Raw genomic sequence first — 17,536 nt, 5'->3', positions numbered from 1 at the left:
CGTGTCTATCGAATACGGATACGAAAGGGTATACGACTAATGGCGGAGAACGTTTTCCCCAAGAAAAAATAAGCTCTTCCGTAAGGAAGTTCGGGAGCTCCCCACGAAGGGACGCCATGATCGCAAATCGGGCCCGCCAGCGTCGACTTGAGCCAACAGCCACACTTCGGCTGCATGAGAACACGAAAGGTCCCGCGACTATCAACAGTCGCGCAAAGCGGCCACGAGGTAAACGAATGCTTGATCCAAACCACTTAACTCCGATGCCTTGACTGCCGGCATGCATCACTCTTGAAAGAACTCGACCACACACACATTTGTTCACTACGTGTCGGCCTGACTCCTAGAGCGAGCAGTTAGGTTACTCTGTGTTACGCACAACGCCCCAGTGGTGCAGCCGGTCCCTCGTAGGCAAGCCCTACACTCTCCAGGTGCCACATCAATTAACGGAAGTGTCGAAGAAGAACGGGCGCTGTTACCAGCAACCAAGAGGCTTCACTGCGCCCGCCGCCAGCGCTCTAGAGGCAGCAAAGTTGTAAGCAGCACCCTCATGTACTGCTCTACTGTTCCCGCGGAAAATCAGCGTTTAAAATTGGTTTTGAGAAATGACGCTGTAACTGTCTCACATATCTGTGTGGTCACCCGAATTGCGCCGTAGGGGAAGGAATAAAAGAGGGAGTGAAAGAATGAAGGAGAAAGGTGCTGTAGTGGAGGTCTCCGGTATAATTTCCACTACGTGGGGATTTTTAATGTGCAATAATATCGCACAGCACACGGGCGCCTTTCGTGTTTCTCCTCGATCGAAACGCGGCTGCTGCGGTCGGGTTCGACCCGGGTACTCCGGCTTGGTATAACAGAGCCTTAACCACTGAGCCACCGCGGCGGCTACTCTTCCCGCCGCGATATCCAGCGTGTTCAGAATTAGACTTCACTGTTTTTTTAAACATAAAACGGCATACGCTAATGCCGCTTTTGCACGTTGGTAATGCGGCCAGGCAGACACAAATTTGGGTAATAATTTTAACCTAAATTTCGTAATTAACTATAATTAATTGCCTCCTTGTTGGCTGAAGTTAGCGTGCATGATTATATTGAGAACTTGGAGGCAATAGCTTTTGAGGGCTATTTTATACAATTTTCGACACGGCTGCCCGCGCGTTCAATCTCCGAGCATCGTCCTCGCGTCCTCCCGATGCGGACTCCGACCCCAATCGAGCTTTAACCTTTAAAGAAATCGCTAAACATTGCCATTTTGGCCATGCAGTCTTTCCTAAGCCCTGTAAGGACCTCAGGAAAGCAGAGGAGCGTTTGATCCTTCACCTCCATAATAAAACCGCGTGCACAAAGAAGTGCCAACAGTGTAAGGAAATGTGTTCGGACATTTTCCACATGGTGTGGGCATTCGAATTTACCTCGCACCTTCTACTATCCCCAGCCTTACTTGGGTGGCGGCCCTGCTCTGCTGCTCTGACCTGGCGAGCCAGAAGTCCCTGGTTGGGCGCACCCGAGCCGCAGATACAGCCAATGGGCTCCTCCAATGAGGAGGCCACCTAGTTTTTGTAAGGAAGGGCATTTTAAGGACCTCTCCCCACCCTACGTGTAAATACTCCGGCCAAAAAAGTTTTCAGTCAGTCAGTGAGCAGGTTTCAAGTTACCACGGTGAGCAGGTTGTGATGACGGCACAAAGCAATGTACTTCTTTGGGCCAATAAAAGCGGTCAACGGTAGGAGGTGGGTCACCTGCTTTTTCGTGACACGGACGGACGGACACCTGCTTCTCTCGAGGATGGGACCTCTAATGCTATCGCATTAAGATTTGAGAAGCGTTGGGTTTAGTCGCCGCTTCTGTTACGGCGTTAAGTCCCCGTTTTCGCCGCACAATGTTTCCCCGCTTTGATCGAATGACGCATAAGAAGTATTTTCGTGTGAAAACGATCCTCTTAAGGGTAGGAAGTGTGCCTACTCTTGATATCGCGGAAGATAAGCGTTTATAATTACCCATATTCACCACGGTTTTCCCCTTTTGCGGCACACATTTCCTGCCTTCAAACTGCTTCCTTCGAGTCGTCAGAGCACCAGCCTACCGCCGCTCGTCTGCAGAGTGAGATATCCCCATTTTAGTGATCTTAGTAAAGGATATGCTACGATGACTCTAAAGTTTCCGATGGCGAGAAAAGCGCAGCCTAGTAGCCAAGTGAAACATCCCAAGTTGCGATCTACAGAGCCTAATTTTAAGTAGCCACAGTTTTGCCAAGCAAACTATATGTGAAATGTACAATAGATAACTTGGGTAGACAGCGCATTTGGTTTATAGATTGTGGTTTATGGGGGTTACCGAGATCTGTTTATTATTATGAAAAACGAAAGTGACTTTAGATGCTTTAAGGCCAGAAACTAATATGCCTAGTTTAAATCGATCATAAGCTTTGCATTTCAGAACGCGCAGCTGCAGGTGCAGTGTGCTGCTGGATTTTTCTGCGCATTCAACAGTATACGGGTGATGCGATCGTCACGCGTTGGCAGGGTTAACCCGTATTTTTAAAGCAATAACGTTAAGTTTTCCACAGTGAAGAAAATCCGGCGTCGTCGGGTGTTGTGAGCGATATATAGAGTAGCGTACGATGGCCCAGGCGGCCACCGCCGAAGAAGCGGCCTATGTTGGCTACCTAGGTCACATGACCTTGTAGCGTCATCATGACCTGCCCACCGGATTGTGAGCAAACTAACCAGCTCCGCAAGTGACAGTTGAATTAATAATTAACCGCGGGCGGTTGCTCGGGAAGGAGTCACTTGGATGGCACCAGACTGACGGGTGGCAGGACCTGCCATCGCAGAGAAGTGGAGCATCCCTTAACCGCAATACCATTGCGCAAGGAGTGGTTTGAGGACTGCATGAGACATATGAATGTCGCACAATGACGCATTCAGAGTATATGGGTATTAATTCGTTAACGCTATCGCGTCGAACACTAGTCCCTCGCCGTGTCCCCTCCAAATTTTGTTCCAGTGATTTCCGCAAAACTTTTGGAGATTTATTTTGGGCCCCAGAAAATATGTTTGAAGATCTGGTAACTTTTATAACCATAGTCTTGAATGCATGTTTTGAAGAACGCGAAAAATGCGCTACTTAAGGGTCATATTGCTTCAATTAGGGATCGCTTAAAGTGCATCTGTGAGGCACGTACTCCAATAGAACCCCTATTACAAAATAGAGAGCCAGTTAAGTTTATATCTCGTAGTATAATGGGCGTCCTAGCTAAGAGTAACCAAAACTCGTATAAACAGAGAGAGCCGTATACTCCGGGGTTGGTCCCAGCTGTGAATCTTTTGGGCGCCATAAATGCCAGTGCTTAATGTGTTTTTAGTCGAGCGTAGAAATAAATATTCTGAGGCAATAGTCTATATTTTATTTCTTGAGCTTTTGGCATCAGGGACGAAGTGATGGTTGAACAGTTAGAGTTAGCATTGAAGAACAAACGACTGTAGCGTTTGCAATGTTGTACACTGGCGGATTCGAGACAAGTGTGTCGAGTTAAATGGCAAGCCTCTCTTTTGTATTCAGATAAATAAATTTTCAGCCCTTAAAGTTTACTACCAATTACTACGGACAACAGCAACTGACGGTGTCAATAGCGGCATAACCGTTCATTATATTGGAAACTGTTCTGGCATTCGCTGTCCGATGCCTATTTCTTAGCCGCCGGGTGGTCCATATTGAAATCGCGTAGCCGCTGTTCCCGGCCAACTACAGAGGCAAGCTAAAATCAGTAAGCATCTCCGCATTTCTTTCGAAATTCGCGAAAGTGCTCGAACAATGCGAAAACTTTACGTGAATCCTAATTCAAGGTTGCTTATAGAAAATGCCGATATTCGTACTGCGTACAATTCTAATCACTCCCACGTGGAGCTACCTGGGGTAAAAATGCCTTTAACACACAAAATACTCGAAATGTCATTGAAATATTGCTGCTGTTGTCATACCATTTCAAGAGCCACAGCTTTCCTATAAAAATAGTCTGTTGACTTCACTCCAAAGCTGAGTAGACACGTGTATGTGAGGCACTGTTTTACGAATTTAGCAGCATACCGGAAAAATATGGTCGCTGCACGTGTATAATTTATATCACACTAGACGATCAAGAAAAAAAGACAAAGAAACGTATCCGCACATGCGCTCTGCAGGGAGCGATGTATGGGAACTAGAGGAAATTTTTTTAATCTATTTCGATATCCACTGCGTTTTACGATGATGCCCGCTCAGCATATAAAAGAGCACCCCTTTCATTGCCGTGTTGAACGATTTCATTAGAAGCCATGAACGCAGTATTTGTTTCAGCCATCGTGGTCGTTTTCCTAGCCGCCTATTCATATGGCCAACAAGATTGTGGTAAGATTTTATTGCCATAGTTTCTTCATATGCAGGGTTTCGAATCAAATGTAGGTGACTGCCTATAAGGTTCGAAATTGAGAGCATTGCAGAAGTTTCTCTGAAAGGTGATCCTGACGTTGGATTATTTGTCGCGAGAGCGCAAAATTGTATTTTTTGGTAACGCGACGGCTGGCGAACATTCGCTGGAGGCAAAATTTTGTTCGGCGTTTCTTTTGCGGATTGCTGCTGTGATTTCGAAACGGGATTTGAGCAATAATATCGAATCATGGATAATAACGATATGATTCACAAGAACGGAAAACTTACGGTGTGAAGGCTAGGAAACGTAGCTGTTTTATTAATGCTGTTGGGCCAGATGCTGCGGTCAATACAACATGGTAACTTCCCCGATAGAAACAACAAGAACTGCAAAACGGGTTATCGATGATAAAATTATCACTTAGATTTATTGAAGTCATATTTTTCAGCTTGCTGCATTGGTATTGTTTAAGAGAAGGTGTTCCCACTAGAAATGCAATCTTATACAAATAATGAGCAAAGTTCTGGTACTTTGTCCACAATTCTAACTGAAAATGAGCGCTAAAGTAAAAAGCTAGTATCCACACAAGCTGAAATCCTAGTGAGGAAAATATTCCATCGTTAAGAATAAAATGTGTAAATGACATACTGCACGTGCCAAGAAGCATTTATACAAAGATTTTAGGAAAATTAGTTTATACGCGCGAGATGGTGGCGGAGAGCAGTTTTGTGGCACAGCAATCGTTCCCGGGGCCCTAAGTATCCCGCATGCATAACCGTCCGTAATCGTGATTAGCGCTGACGCATTTACAGCTTATGCGTGGTCCTCACTGGCGATATTCTCACGTCAGTTTACAAATACTAGAAGAAATTTGCACTTTGTCATCCATGTTTATTAAATATTCATGACTTTTAGGGCCTTTTTTTGTCTAGATAGAGGGTGGAGTGAAGGGCGTGGCTTTATTACAAAGATATTAAGAAAGTTTGCCTTATTAATTCAAATCTTCTTTCAGGCGTACCACCGCCACCGCCATGCGTCTATCCTGATGGTATGTGTTTCAGTTTTGAAATCTGTCTTCAGTATTGACTGTTTATATATTTTGATAATTATGCAACCTTAAAGATGCAGTCCAGGGCTGCCGGAGTTTTGACCCCACCACGCTTCCCGCGTGCACCAAAAGATGAAATATAATGGTGTTTCTCAGTTACGTGCACAGAGATGAGTGTAGAAAAAAAATCTGGCACACTCTTGAAGAGATTGGCAGTGACTTTAATGTTAGATGAGCCGTGATGTAAAATTTATAATGGCAATCAGGCGTCCTCAAATCTGGTATAATGAGGATACCTAGCAATCAAAAGAATCCTGCCTCAGCTGACTCACAGTCCTAAAGCAGTATACAAGGCTTTGCAGTTTAAATACGCAGAAAGGCAAATAACGCGGGTGAATGACAATGGTTCTTTATGTCCTGTGTCATATAAAAAATGGTGCCCTCTTTTTAATGTATCACTAAAGAAAATATAGGTGGCTTTGTCATGAACTTGAATTCATCATGTCCCTCTGGACGGCAGTTCATGTCGAGACTTGGCAAGCTGCGAAAAACCGGAATATTGCTTGCGTAGCTCATATGCGCCTGTCAGTTTTTTGTTTATGCGCGCCTAGCTTCAAAACTAAACTTCCTAGAGAGAAAAAAAAGTGGGCTACGGAGGAATCATGACCGAAATATGCCTCTGAGAGAAATGATGCCTTTCACTTCGTACCTTGAACAAAACCTTTTCGGTTAGCGTTTAGTGCATTCGTGTCGTGCTGCTCTTTAATTGATTGAAAACCACAGTTTCATTTATGAAAATTATACCAACTTCCTTGTCTAACTGAAATCGCCACGGCAGGCTTAAAACAAGACATCAACATCGAGTTTTAAGTCTTATATGAAGGGCGCCGCATCGTTGACCAGACTAAGGAGCAGCAAGCCACAGCAAGTCGATGACTTCTTTCTAAGTATTCCTCAAATGAGAGCTGCCTATGCGGGCAAGGAGAGTATTATTAAAAGATAAAGAAGCTGCGTAGATACTGGAGTATACTTTCCGTTAAATATTTTAGGTATTCACTCGAATATTTCAATGATTTCCCACTCTCAATACTTTTACATTCACACTTTTTGCTCCTCTCGATGGAAAATACTGCAGATGCTTGGGATAACACCTAACAATATTTCTCCTCGTTATCCTCCATGCTCTCAGTGCATTTCAGGCTTTCAGTGCGTAGTGCACGTTTAGCAGGAATGTGCAGCGGGTGTTAAATATTTTACTGACATTCATCTTTTTTCCACATCATCCGAGGACCATGTTAATAGCCAACATTTAATGCGCTTCTTAGAGGTTACAAGCCTATAGTAACGAATAGCATTTAGCGTCTATGCTGTTGGGGTATCTTCTGTGCAGGTTGCAAGGAGCCGCAAAAAGTTGGACCATGCAATACAATCGTGCTGAGATACTATTTCAACCCTGTGACCAAGAAGTGCGAGCAGTTCAAATGGGGTGGATGCTGCCCAAACTGCAACAATTTCGCAACGCTTCAGGAATGCCAAAGAACATGCGTTCGTTAATCTTCAAAAGCTGTTCGAGTTCCCTTTGCGTGTTTCGCATTGACCAGCGGCAAAGAGCGTTGTGAAATAAATAACGAAATGGTCGGAGTGGAATTTTTGGCGTGTTACTCATGTAATTTTGATACTACACAAAAGCCTGCTTCCACGTCTCCTAGGAAACAACATATAAGGTATGAATTGTATGAAAGCGAACGTCCTACCTTTTGATCGTTTCGGAGTTTCATTTGACTACTCTGCTACGGCGTGATCGATACCACACTATGGAAGCACTGGTTTAAAGAACTACAGAGTGAGAGGGGGTAACCTTGTAGCGTAGATGCCAATTTTGGGCAGTTTTTCTGCTTGTGTCTAAACGCACGGCCTTCGAGAAATGAAAGCCCAGATCCTAACCCTGTTCTATTCAATGCTGCTCGACATAGACTGAAGCTTGAGATTCTATAATAACCGTGTTTTTGTCAACGAGGCAATTCTAATTTGTTTTCGCTTAGAGGAACGGGCTTCTCTACCGGTCATGCTATATAAGCCGGCTTATAGGTAAAAATAAACAAATTTTCTTAAGCGAAAATAAACTTTAAGAATTCCGTTCTGCCTTTGTTAAAGTTCGCGAAAGGAAACCTCTGTGCTTGTTCACGTTGCCATACGTGTGGCGCCAATCCCGTGTTCCGAAGCGTCACACCCCAGCCTGAGGGCTGCAGCCGGATTGAAATGGGCAAGTACCGCTGCCCTACAAATTCATTCTTTACCTTGGAGAAATGCTGCCTCCTGCTCATGTTCCTACAACCATCAGTTCTTTCCTCTAGCGCCTTGTACAAAGGTGCTAGGACGGTTGATATGTTTGGCGCGAATTTTGAGTAAAATGTAAGCATGAGCAGAAATTCGCGCAGCTCTGGCCCAATTTGTGGATGATTGCTTCGTTATGCTGCTCCGTCAGATGTAAACCCCAAGGGTTTATTCGGCGACCTAAGAAGGAAATCGATGTGTGGCGAAATTTACATTTATCCACTCTGAGTATAACCCCGTGTTCTCAGAAACGCTGGAGCACAAGCCGCAATGTATAATGGACGCTGTGTTGTTTCGATACCAGAATATTCTTGAGGTATGCCTGGACACCTGACAAGTCCCGCAATACAGTGTCGATTTTCCACTCAGTCGATAACAATTAAGAGCCCTTGACGGCAGTCCCGCTGTACGAAACAGGTATATCCAACTGCCCCAGTACTGGAAACATCCCTAGGTAACGAAAGTTTTATGTGGCATGCCGACAATGATGGCCATTGTTACTTCTGCAGTTCAAAAAGTTGCCTAGGTGCAACACACCCAGCCGAACCAGTATCGACGATTATCCGTGTATCGATGTCACACCACACGAAAGCGGTGAGATTGGATATTCCAAATGAGATTTCCAAGGCGCAATTTGATCCCAATGTATATGCTTTCGGCTGTGTCGTCCAAGGTTTCTTCACATTTAAAGCTTGGCCTCAACTGCTTAAAGAATGTGGCTTCTGACGTTCCTTGCTTACGTAGCCGAGGCGCTTTTTTTTGCAAGATGACCGTACCTGCCGGATCGGTAACACCGAGCTTTCAACCAGCTACAACCGTTTCCATTGTGCTTTATGCTTCCGCCAGCGTCCACACTGTAATACCGGCTCGTCAAAGTGCTGTCGCCGCCTTGTTATCTTCATTACGGCTACCAGATCCGAAGAAGTCGCGTTGGCACACTTTTTTGCTGCCTCAGAGCTGAGCGCTATCACATCGGCCTTCTGCAGGGTGAGGAATCTTTTCGCCAACTGTATCTGCAAGGCACTGGACCTTACCCGGAAAACATCTTGCAGCGACGCATTTTACCGAGCATGTTTCAGAAGTTACAGCTGTCTGCTATTTGGCGAATTTCAACAATATATTTATGAACAAACTCACCTTCAAACTGGCGCCGGTTGAAAAAGGGGAAACTCTCCGGTATTTATTGGTATTTTGGGTCAGAATAGGCACTTAGGTCTTCGATTACTTCTCCGTAGCTCAGCAAAGGAGTAGTAGTAGTAGTAGTAGTAGTAGTAGTAGTAGTAGTAGTAGTAGTAGTAGTAGTAGTAGTAGGTAAAAGAATACTTAGTGTAGGTAGTGACAACTGATCCGGATCATGAGAGGGAAATAACAAGAAGGGTAAGAATGAGGTGGAGCACATATGGCATGTTCTATTAGATCATGAATGGCAGCCCAATAATATCTCTGAACAGAAAAGTGTGCAACAGCTGTATCCTACCGGCACTCACCTACGGGGCAAAAACTTGGATGCTGATGCTGATGATGATGACTTCAGCGCATTTGGCTTCCTTGGTGCGACTTTCCCTGAAAGCACTTGTACCGTGCGTGTGCTCAGTTCAGAAACTAGCAACTCCATCTTATTCATTGAATCGCCGAAATCAACAGGAAGAAATGGGCTTGGCCGGGGCATGTATGCGATGGTAAGATAAGCGCTGATCCTCAAGGGTAACGGAGTGGATGCCAAGAGAAGGCAAGCATAGTAGGGTGCGGAGGGAATTAAGAAGTTTGCAGGCATAGGGTGGACACAGCTGGCAAAGGGTAGGGCTGATTGGAGAGACATGGGAGAGGCCTTTGCCCTGCAGTAGGTGTAGTCAGGCTGATGATGATGATGATGATGATGATTTCAGCGCATTTGGCTTCTTCGGTGCGACTTTCTCAGAAAGCACTTGTGCCGTGCGTGTGCTCAGTGCAGAAACGAGCAACGCTATCTTATTCACTTAATCGTTGACCGCGGTTGCTTCGAAGTAGACTTCAACTTTCGTAAGATACGCCCTCCAGTTTTCACTGTAATCGTCGTACTCGGGAAGCTTGTGATAATCCATGACCGAAGCGGTTTTACCCAGCGCCTCAGCCTCGGCCGCCGTGTGAGTTTGGTTCCCACCGTGGGTTCGCTCTGATCTCGCAGTTACTGTTCCGTCGCAAGTACGCGCACTGCGTCTATCGTGATTCCATGGAATGGATATTGAATTCTTGCCGTCTCAAGCTCCACTTTGCGAGGCAGCCTGATGGGTTCCTTAGGTTGCCAGCTAACACAAGGCATAATGATCGGTCACCACCTTGAAGTTTCTATCGATTAGGTAGGGACGAAACTTCGAAGCAATCCAAAGAGTGGCCAGGCATTAGTCTTCTGTCTCTACTCTAGATAACAAGTGGCTAGCATAACTATGACACTTTCATGACCTTTTTGGAGTTGAACAACCAGAACGTTTAAGCCTATACTGCTTGCTTCTGAGTGGAGTTTCGTATCAGCATGGTCGTAGAAATGTGCGATAAAGGGCGATGGCTGAAGGTGTCGCTGAAGTTCACGAAATGCCATTTCCTGTGCTTGTTTGCACTTCAAAAGTGCGTCGTTTTTCGTCAGTTGCGTCAGCGGTTCGGCGATGTGGGCGAAGGAATTCAGAAAACGTCTGAAGCAAGCGAATACTGCAAGAAAACTTTGCTCAGATTTCCTGTCTGCATGTTGGCGGAAGTTAGTTGTCGCCACTATCTTGCTTGAGTCTGAGCGAAGGCTTTCGCAGCTTACTACCTCGCTAGGAATTTCAGCTCCTCGTTAACAAAGAGACGTTTTTGTCCTATGCAAGACATTTACTCTGATTTTCTGTTTGCAGTGTATTTGTGCCTTCTGCCGCAAATGGCGGCGACAAGGCGCGCAACTTGTGCTGTTGTAAGCCATATCATGCTGCACTTTTCTTTTTAACACGATAGATTTATTGCTCCCGTTCTGAAGAACCCTCGGAGTCATTCGTGGGCGTAATACAATAATCTGGTATTGTAATGAGGAAATAATGAATGCTGCTTAGTAGATTTATATAACCAAAATGCATTATTTGGGGAAGTTACGTGGAAATATTGAACGAATTTTAGATTCTTGCATTGTCTTTATTACACTTTAATCTTCAAATAAGGTAAAAATGAAAAATGATATGTACATTTCTTATATAATCTGTAAAAGAAAAAAAGAAACTATGTCCTACACACGCTGAGTGCATTTTGTCGAAAGGGCGGAGGTGGTAGAGTTGTATATATACGGGCAGGGTTAGCGTTTAACTGGAATGTCGGAAAATTCTACACCAGATTTTTTAAAGTGAAATATTGAGTCTATACCACTGTTTAAACAAGCCTGTTTCCTCTTAAGCCTCAAGAGTCTTTCTGTTACCACTGGCGATCCAGTTCCCGAACGCTCACCGTGAAAGAAGCGAGAGACGTCTTTCAACAGAGCATTTTCTTTGTAACAACCCCACATACTGGTCGGGTCCACACGGGACGGAGAGGCATAGAAACCGCTAAACTCCGTTGAAAAAAAAAGAAGATAAACTTGAGAATTACATATTACCGAGTACATGATGCAGAGGATGCATTGGCGCAAGATGCATGCAGAGAGCAACATTGGCGCAAGAGTCTCCGTCGCAGGCATTGGAGGGGCTACGGAGTTGGCCTTGTTCGTTTGCTGAGGCTAAGTTTCTCCCCGATAGATTGATCGCTTTAGGCACCGGAGGACCAACTGCCTACAGTGTCGTGTAGGGCACTGCTCGTCACCCCACTGACTAGCTTTTCTCGTTTCTTCACCCGTACATTCGGGCGATACTCCTTTCCAGGCTGGAGCGTCTCCCTCGCCCGCCTCAAAATGCCGGCATCTGCGGCATTCCCCGTCTACCCCGGACCTCCCGCCTGCTTGAGTCTCTTCCCCTCCTGCCGACGCTCCTCTCATTCTTCCGGGGTGTACTTGGGCAGATGGATGCATTTTGGCATGCGAATAAAGGTGACGGCCAGGCTGCCGGCCTTGGGATCCCTAATGAACCTTGGCCGCCGACACCTGACGATTCGTGGCACCAGTATATTTTTCAAGCGCCTTCGAAGTCGCACAAATGGAAGGTGTCGCCGGAGATAGCGGCCCGAAGACGCGCAGCGCACTTGCACAGCTTCCTTTAGAATGCAAACTTCTGTATTACTCCCGTCACAAAACTGCGCAGAGCGCCACTGTTCGTGTTGAGCCAGTTTATATCAAATACAGTAAATTACTTCCACAAAGTCCTTCCAAGCAATACGGCTTTAAAAGCAGCTTGCTCATTGCGCCACCAAAACGACGGAAGTGCCAGCAACGCCAATACCAAGACGGCACAAAGGAACTCCAAAAAGGGTCATTGAGATTGGTCTTATACATGCTTTCATTGCGCTTGCGTGAAAATCCTGCTCCAAGCTTGCTTCTCTGTTTTCGGCGTCCTTGGTTCATTATTTGTTTTCATGAGACTTCAATTCGGCTTCTTATCAGGGCAACAAATATGGAGTTCACTGAGCAGAATTTTGGGCTCCTTGAGGTGGCTCAGTAAATATATACAGCACGGGAAAGATCGGAGGCACCCTTTTGCAAACCTTACGACTAGTTAAAAAGCAGCACGGAACACATTCTCGCATCTTTCTCAGGAGCCGCGTTTTTGCCAGTGTTTTTATCTGGACATAGCGTCCTCACTGCCTCGCCCCGTTGCTTTCTCCATCGCTCTTTCTCCTCACGTTAGGCGCCCTTCCTCATATCCCACCACATTGATGTTTCCTTGACTGAACAAACGTGCGTCATACCCAGAGAAGGCTGCAAGCCACACCGCGTTTTCTTTCAGTCGCCGCGGTGGCTCACCGGGTTATGGCGCTGGGCTACTGACCCTAAAGAAGTGGCTTCAATCCCGGCCACGGCGCTTTAATTTCGATGCAGGCGGGATTGCAGAGGCCCGTGTACTGTGCGCTGTCAGTATGCGTTCAAAAACCCCAGGTGAACTTAATTTCCGGAGCCGTTAACTGCGGCGCCTCGGATCGCCAGACTCGATTTGGGACGTTAAACCCCTCCAAATCCACGCTTAATCACGAGTTTTCTTTTGCCCACAAAGCACTCCCTGCTCACCCTATCCTCCGACAATCTTGAATCTGAACAATGGTCAGCCCGACCGCACAGCCCAGGTGGTTGCTGCCAGCTCATGACTTTGCGTCGCAGGGAAGGGCAAAACAAAATAGAGAGAACGAGTTCAGGTCCTTGCGGCCCGTGCTGGGAGTTTGCTGAAAAATATGGGAATGTCAAACAAAGCTGAGCAAGGTCAGTATTAAGCGACCTGCTGAATACATCTTAATTATAGATTATCATCATTACAATTTTAAAAATGGCTGGAGAGTTTGGGTACGGAAATTATTACGTATGTTTCCCCCAAGAGCGTTCGGATTATTGGCTGCGAAGTGATTTTGAACAATACTTATCATCGTAATCTTCATCAGCCTGACTACACCCACTGCAGGGCAAAGACCTTTTAGCATGTCTCTGCAATTAAACCTACATTTCTTCTGCCAGCTGCGACCACTGTATCCCCGCAAACTTCTTCACCCCATCCGCCCACCTTTCTGTCGCTCCTTGCTAAGCTTGCATTCCATTGGAATGCGCTCCGTTATCCTTAAAGACCAGCAGTTATCATGCCGTCACATTACATGTCCTGTCCGAGCCTATTTCTTCCTTTTGATCTGCCCTAGAACATCATTAACTAGCGTTTGTTCTCTCACCCACTCAGCCTGCTTCCAATCTCTTAAGGGGACAGGTGCCATATTTCTTTCCATAGCTCGCTGCGTTGTCTTTCAGCTGAACCGTTTTCGTTAGCCTCCATGTTTCTGCCCCATAAGTGAACACCGGTGAGAAAGAGTTGTATACCTTTCTCATGAGGGACGACGCGTCAAACAGTACGTCGCACATAAAATTTAAATAAACCATGCCTTCCTGCTTCTTTTTCAACCTCAGAATATAAAGCCTAGCAGAACAAGCGATTCGCACCATTGCAAAAAAAAATCGTGCTGGAATACAAGTTGTAGGCTAGAGGGCATCCAAATCATGAGAGGAACTTTGGGAGAAAAAGTTGAGCGTGACGCTGTGGAGTAAGGGTGGTCTATAGCCATTCAAGCGCAGATGTCCATGCAAAGCAGGCACACTAGGCTGTTGTCAATTGAGAAAGTTGAAAGCGCGCATCACAAATCTCACAAATATGTGTGGACACAGCAAAGCCTAACGAATCGCTTAAATTAATAGGCTAACTTGGCCCGCGCTTGCTTTGCTAGGGCATAAACTCGCAAGGATACTTCCACACGTGAATACCTAATAGAAATACTGAACACAGCCGCATTCACTTATTCTTCTTAGTGAATGTAGAATGCATACCTGTTTCAGGTATATTTTTAGTTATAAAACACTAAGTGCACGGTAATGAACTCCAAGTGGTTGCACTTTTCGGAGTCCCTGATTACGACGCCCCTCGTAGCCTGAGTAGCTTTGGGACGTTAAATCTACATAAATCAAACCAAACTACTTTTTATGTACAGCCAAGTGTGTCGCCGAAAACTATGTACACGCTCACGCTCATCTGAATATTGATGATGAGCGGTACCGTCGACGCTGCTTTTTCAAACCACTGCGCATCTAAAACTCCATTCGAATGCAAAAATTATGTTTAAAAGGACGCAAGCGTGACAGAAGCTGCGTGGTAGCACACTCACTTGGAGAAACCACGAAGAATTTGAAGATGAAAATTTTGGTTTTTATTTCTACACGCTACTGATCTCTCCGCTAAAGGTGAGAAACAGAGAGGTAAGTGCGAACAGCATGTTATTATTGACGATTGGATCTTCTTTGGCATACCTCAAGCGTTGCGAAATTGTTGCAGTTCGGGCAGCATTGTCCCCAGTTGAACGGCTCGCACTTCTTAGTCCAGGGTTGCAATAGTACCTCGGTACAATTTCCAGGCATGGTTCAACCTTTTGCGGCTCCTTAAAACCTGCACAGAAGATACTCTATCAGCATCTGTACTAATGCAGTTTACCGACTATCTTTTTGGTACCTACAAAAGCCGCAGTAAATACTGACCGCTCATGATCTTTGGCTGATATACTTTTTGAAGGTCAAACATGCACTGGGAGCACGGCAAATAATGAGGACAAATATTGCCGGCTGTTCTTCCAAGAATTCTGCGCGTTTATCATCAAGAAGTAGAAAAATGCGCGAATATAAATGTTTTGACAACGCGGAATACAGGAAATATTCTATTAAAAGCTTAAACGAGCAAGTGAAAGTCTTAATAATAATTACTTTTGGGGGAAAGGAAATCGCGCAGTATCCGTCTCATATATCTTTGGACACCTGAACCGCGCTGCAAGGGAAGGGATAAATGAGGGAGTGAAAGAAGAAAGGAAGAGATAATAATAATTGGTTTTTTGAGGGAAAGGAAAGGGCGCAGTATCTGTCTCATATATCGTTGGACACCTGAACCGCGCCGTAAGGGAAGGGATAAAGGAGGGAGTGAAAGAAGAAAGGAAGAATGAGGTCCCGTAGTGGAGGGCTCCGGAATAATTTCGACCACCTGGGGATCTTTAACGTGCACTGACATCGCACAGCACACGGGCGCCTTAGCGTTTTTCCTCCATAAAAACGCAGCCGCCGCGGTCGGGTTCGAACCCGGGAACTCCGGATCAGTAGTCGAGCGCCCTAACCACTGAGCCACCGCGGCGGGTGAAAGGAAGAGAGAGGTGCCGTAGTGGAGGGCTCCGGAATAATTTCGACCACCTGGGGAACTTTAATATGCACTGACATCGCACAGCACACGGGCGCCTTTAGCGTTTTTCCTCCATAAAGTCTTCATTCAGTTCTGATATTTCTACCTCTCGGGCTCACCTCTCATTATGTACGACACTCCTTTATTTTCTTAATTATACTCTTTTTTTTTCTCATGGGCAGCCGCCCTTTGCGGAACTCTTAAAGAACATAAACCATCTCATTGCTTCGCCTTTCAAGTCCCTGGTAGGTCCAACGATGTGGCGCGTTTCATGCGAGATTTAAAGCTTCATTTTGATATCGTATTTCTAATTCCCCCGTCATGTCTTAAGTTACGCGAAAAAGCTGGTATAATTTTTAGAAATGAAAATACGGTTTGCAGTCAGTGGAATTGTAGCGCTTAACAAATGCAGTAAGCGCAGGGATGAAAGCTTTTGTTCAGGTTGTACAATAAAACGCACCATTAATTTCCGGGGCATAAAGCTACCATAAATCGTCCGTATCCTGTATTTCTGTGGGCTAGTACTAGTTTTGTTTTCATTTTGCCGCTTCCATAAGTAAACGGCCGCATGCTCTAGCAGGCTGGGCAACATCATCAGGGGTTTCCTGTGCTTTTAAAGCCTCGGCACCAAATGCAATTCTGAGGAACACTGTGACATCAAGTTCATCAGATTCCGACTTACAAGTGCTTTTATTATGGAAGAATGAAAGGCAAAATTTTTGCATGATACAATCAAATAAAGAACCGTAGCCAATGCTGTGCGTAATTTGCCTGTACGCTTGTTGCAAATGCAAGCCCCAAATATTGTTCAGAACTGTTTGTTAGGCGAGGAAGGAAATTTTTGTTGGATAGGTTCCGTCATAAACGACGGTTTCAAGAGGCAAGATCACCTTTCTGTGATCTATGCTACAGTTCGTACAACATCCCAGTCGTTTCCGAGGATATTGTGGTAGTGATGATTTTCTTCAGGCCCTTTCCACTACGCGCATAACTGAGAAATGTCAATAGAGCTCACCTTTCGAGGTGAGTTGAAATTGCGCCGAGTTGTGAATTCCGGAAAGTTCTGGAGAGCATTCTTAAGGGTGCATAATTAACAAAATCTGTAAATACATTCAATATTGAAGAAAGATGCCAAAACTAACACATACCATTTGGATAGGCGCATGGTAGGGGAGGTAGACCTGAAAGAAGAAATGTATTAAAAAGGTAAATTTTCCTCAATATTTTTGTAATAATGCCACGCCTTGACTCTATCCTGCATCTAGGCACATCGAGGCACTCAATATAACGGTAAGTTAATAAGCATGTTCCACAGAGTGGAAAGTTATTCTAGTGTTCGTAAATTGACTTCACAATATTTCCCGAGAGCAGTAGTAGTAGAAACGTGTATTGACAATCCAAAATAAAGACGAAGCCTTCTGCTTCGGTTGTTGTCCTTACTTCAGGATTCTAATGGTTATGGCTCTATATTGCCTTAGAGGATCGCATATAGGATTTAAATATGCCAGCGCAAACCACGATTTCTGACGGCTATTCATAGATGGTAATCCGTACCCCGTGAATAATTTATGTGCCACATAACTCGTGCCCCGCCATCATCTCGCACGTATACTTAATTTTTGCGTGACAGCTTCAAAGGCCCCGTTCACCAGGAAATGCGTTCGGCGGTAGGCTGCAGCTCCGATTAAAACGTAGGAAAGAGAATGCAGAGAGAAAATATGTCTAGGGAAAAGGGAAAATAGTGCACAACGCAGGTATATATGAATTTCGATCTGCCGGGATTTGTATGATGTGCACTCGTCTTGCCCGTGGAGGGCTCCTTTTCGAGCAAAAATATTGCCGATGTGTCATTCCATCAAAACCGGGGAATCGTGTGCCGGAACAGCGGCGAGGTCACGCCATAACAGAAGCACCAACTAA

At 45.3% G+C, this 17,536-nt stretch overlaps 1 protein-coding gene across 1 annotated transcript; it reads left to right on the top strand.

Moving 5' to 3' along the window:
* The first annotated feature begins 4,239 nt into the window (after nucleotides 1-4,239).
* LOC144105205 (kunitz-like toxin PcKuz1) lies at nucleotides 4,240-7,096 on the top strand. The gene is made up of 3 exons (XM_077638350.1): nucleotides 4,240-4,386; nucleotides 5,421-5,456; nucleotides 6,847-7,096. The coding sequence occupies exons 1-3, from the start codon at nucleotides 4,314-4,316 to the stop codon at nucleotides 7,008-7,010; spliced, it is 273 nt and encodes a 90-aa protein (XP_077494476.1). The 5' UTR covers nucleotides 4,240-4,313; the 3' UTR covers nucleotides 7,011-7,096.
* The last annotated feature ends 10,440 nt before the right edge of the window (nucleotides 7,097-17,536 follow it).

Source organism: Amblyomma americanum, chromosome 9 (genome assembly GCF_052857255.1).
Source record: "Amblyomma americanum isolate KBUSLIRL-KWMA chromosome 9, ASM5285725v1, whole genome shotgun sequence".
NCBI lineage: Eukaryota > Metazoa > Arthropoda > Arachnida > Ixodida > Ixodidae > Amblyomma > Amblyomma americanum.
The sequence above is the reverse complement of the archived record's forward strand: the minus strand, read 5'-3'. Positions and strand labels throughout refer to the sequence as shown.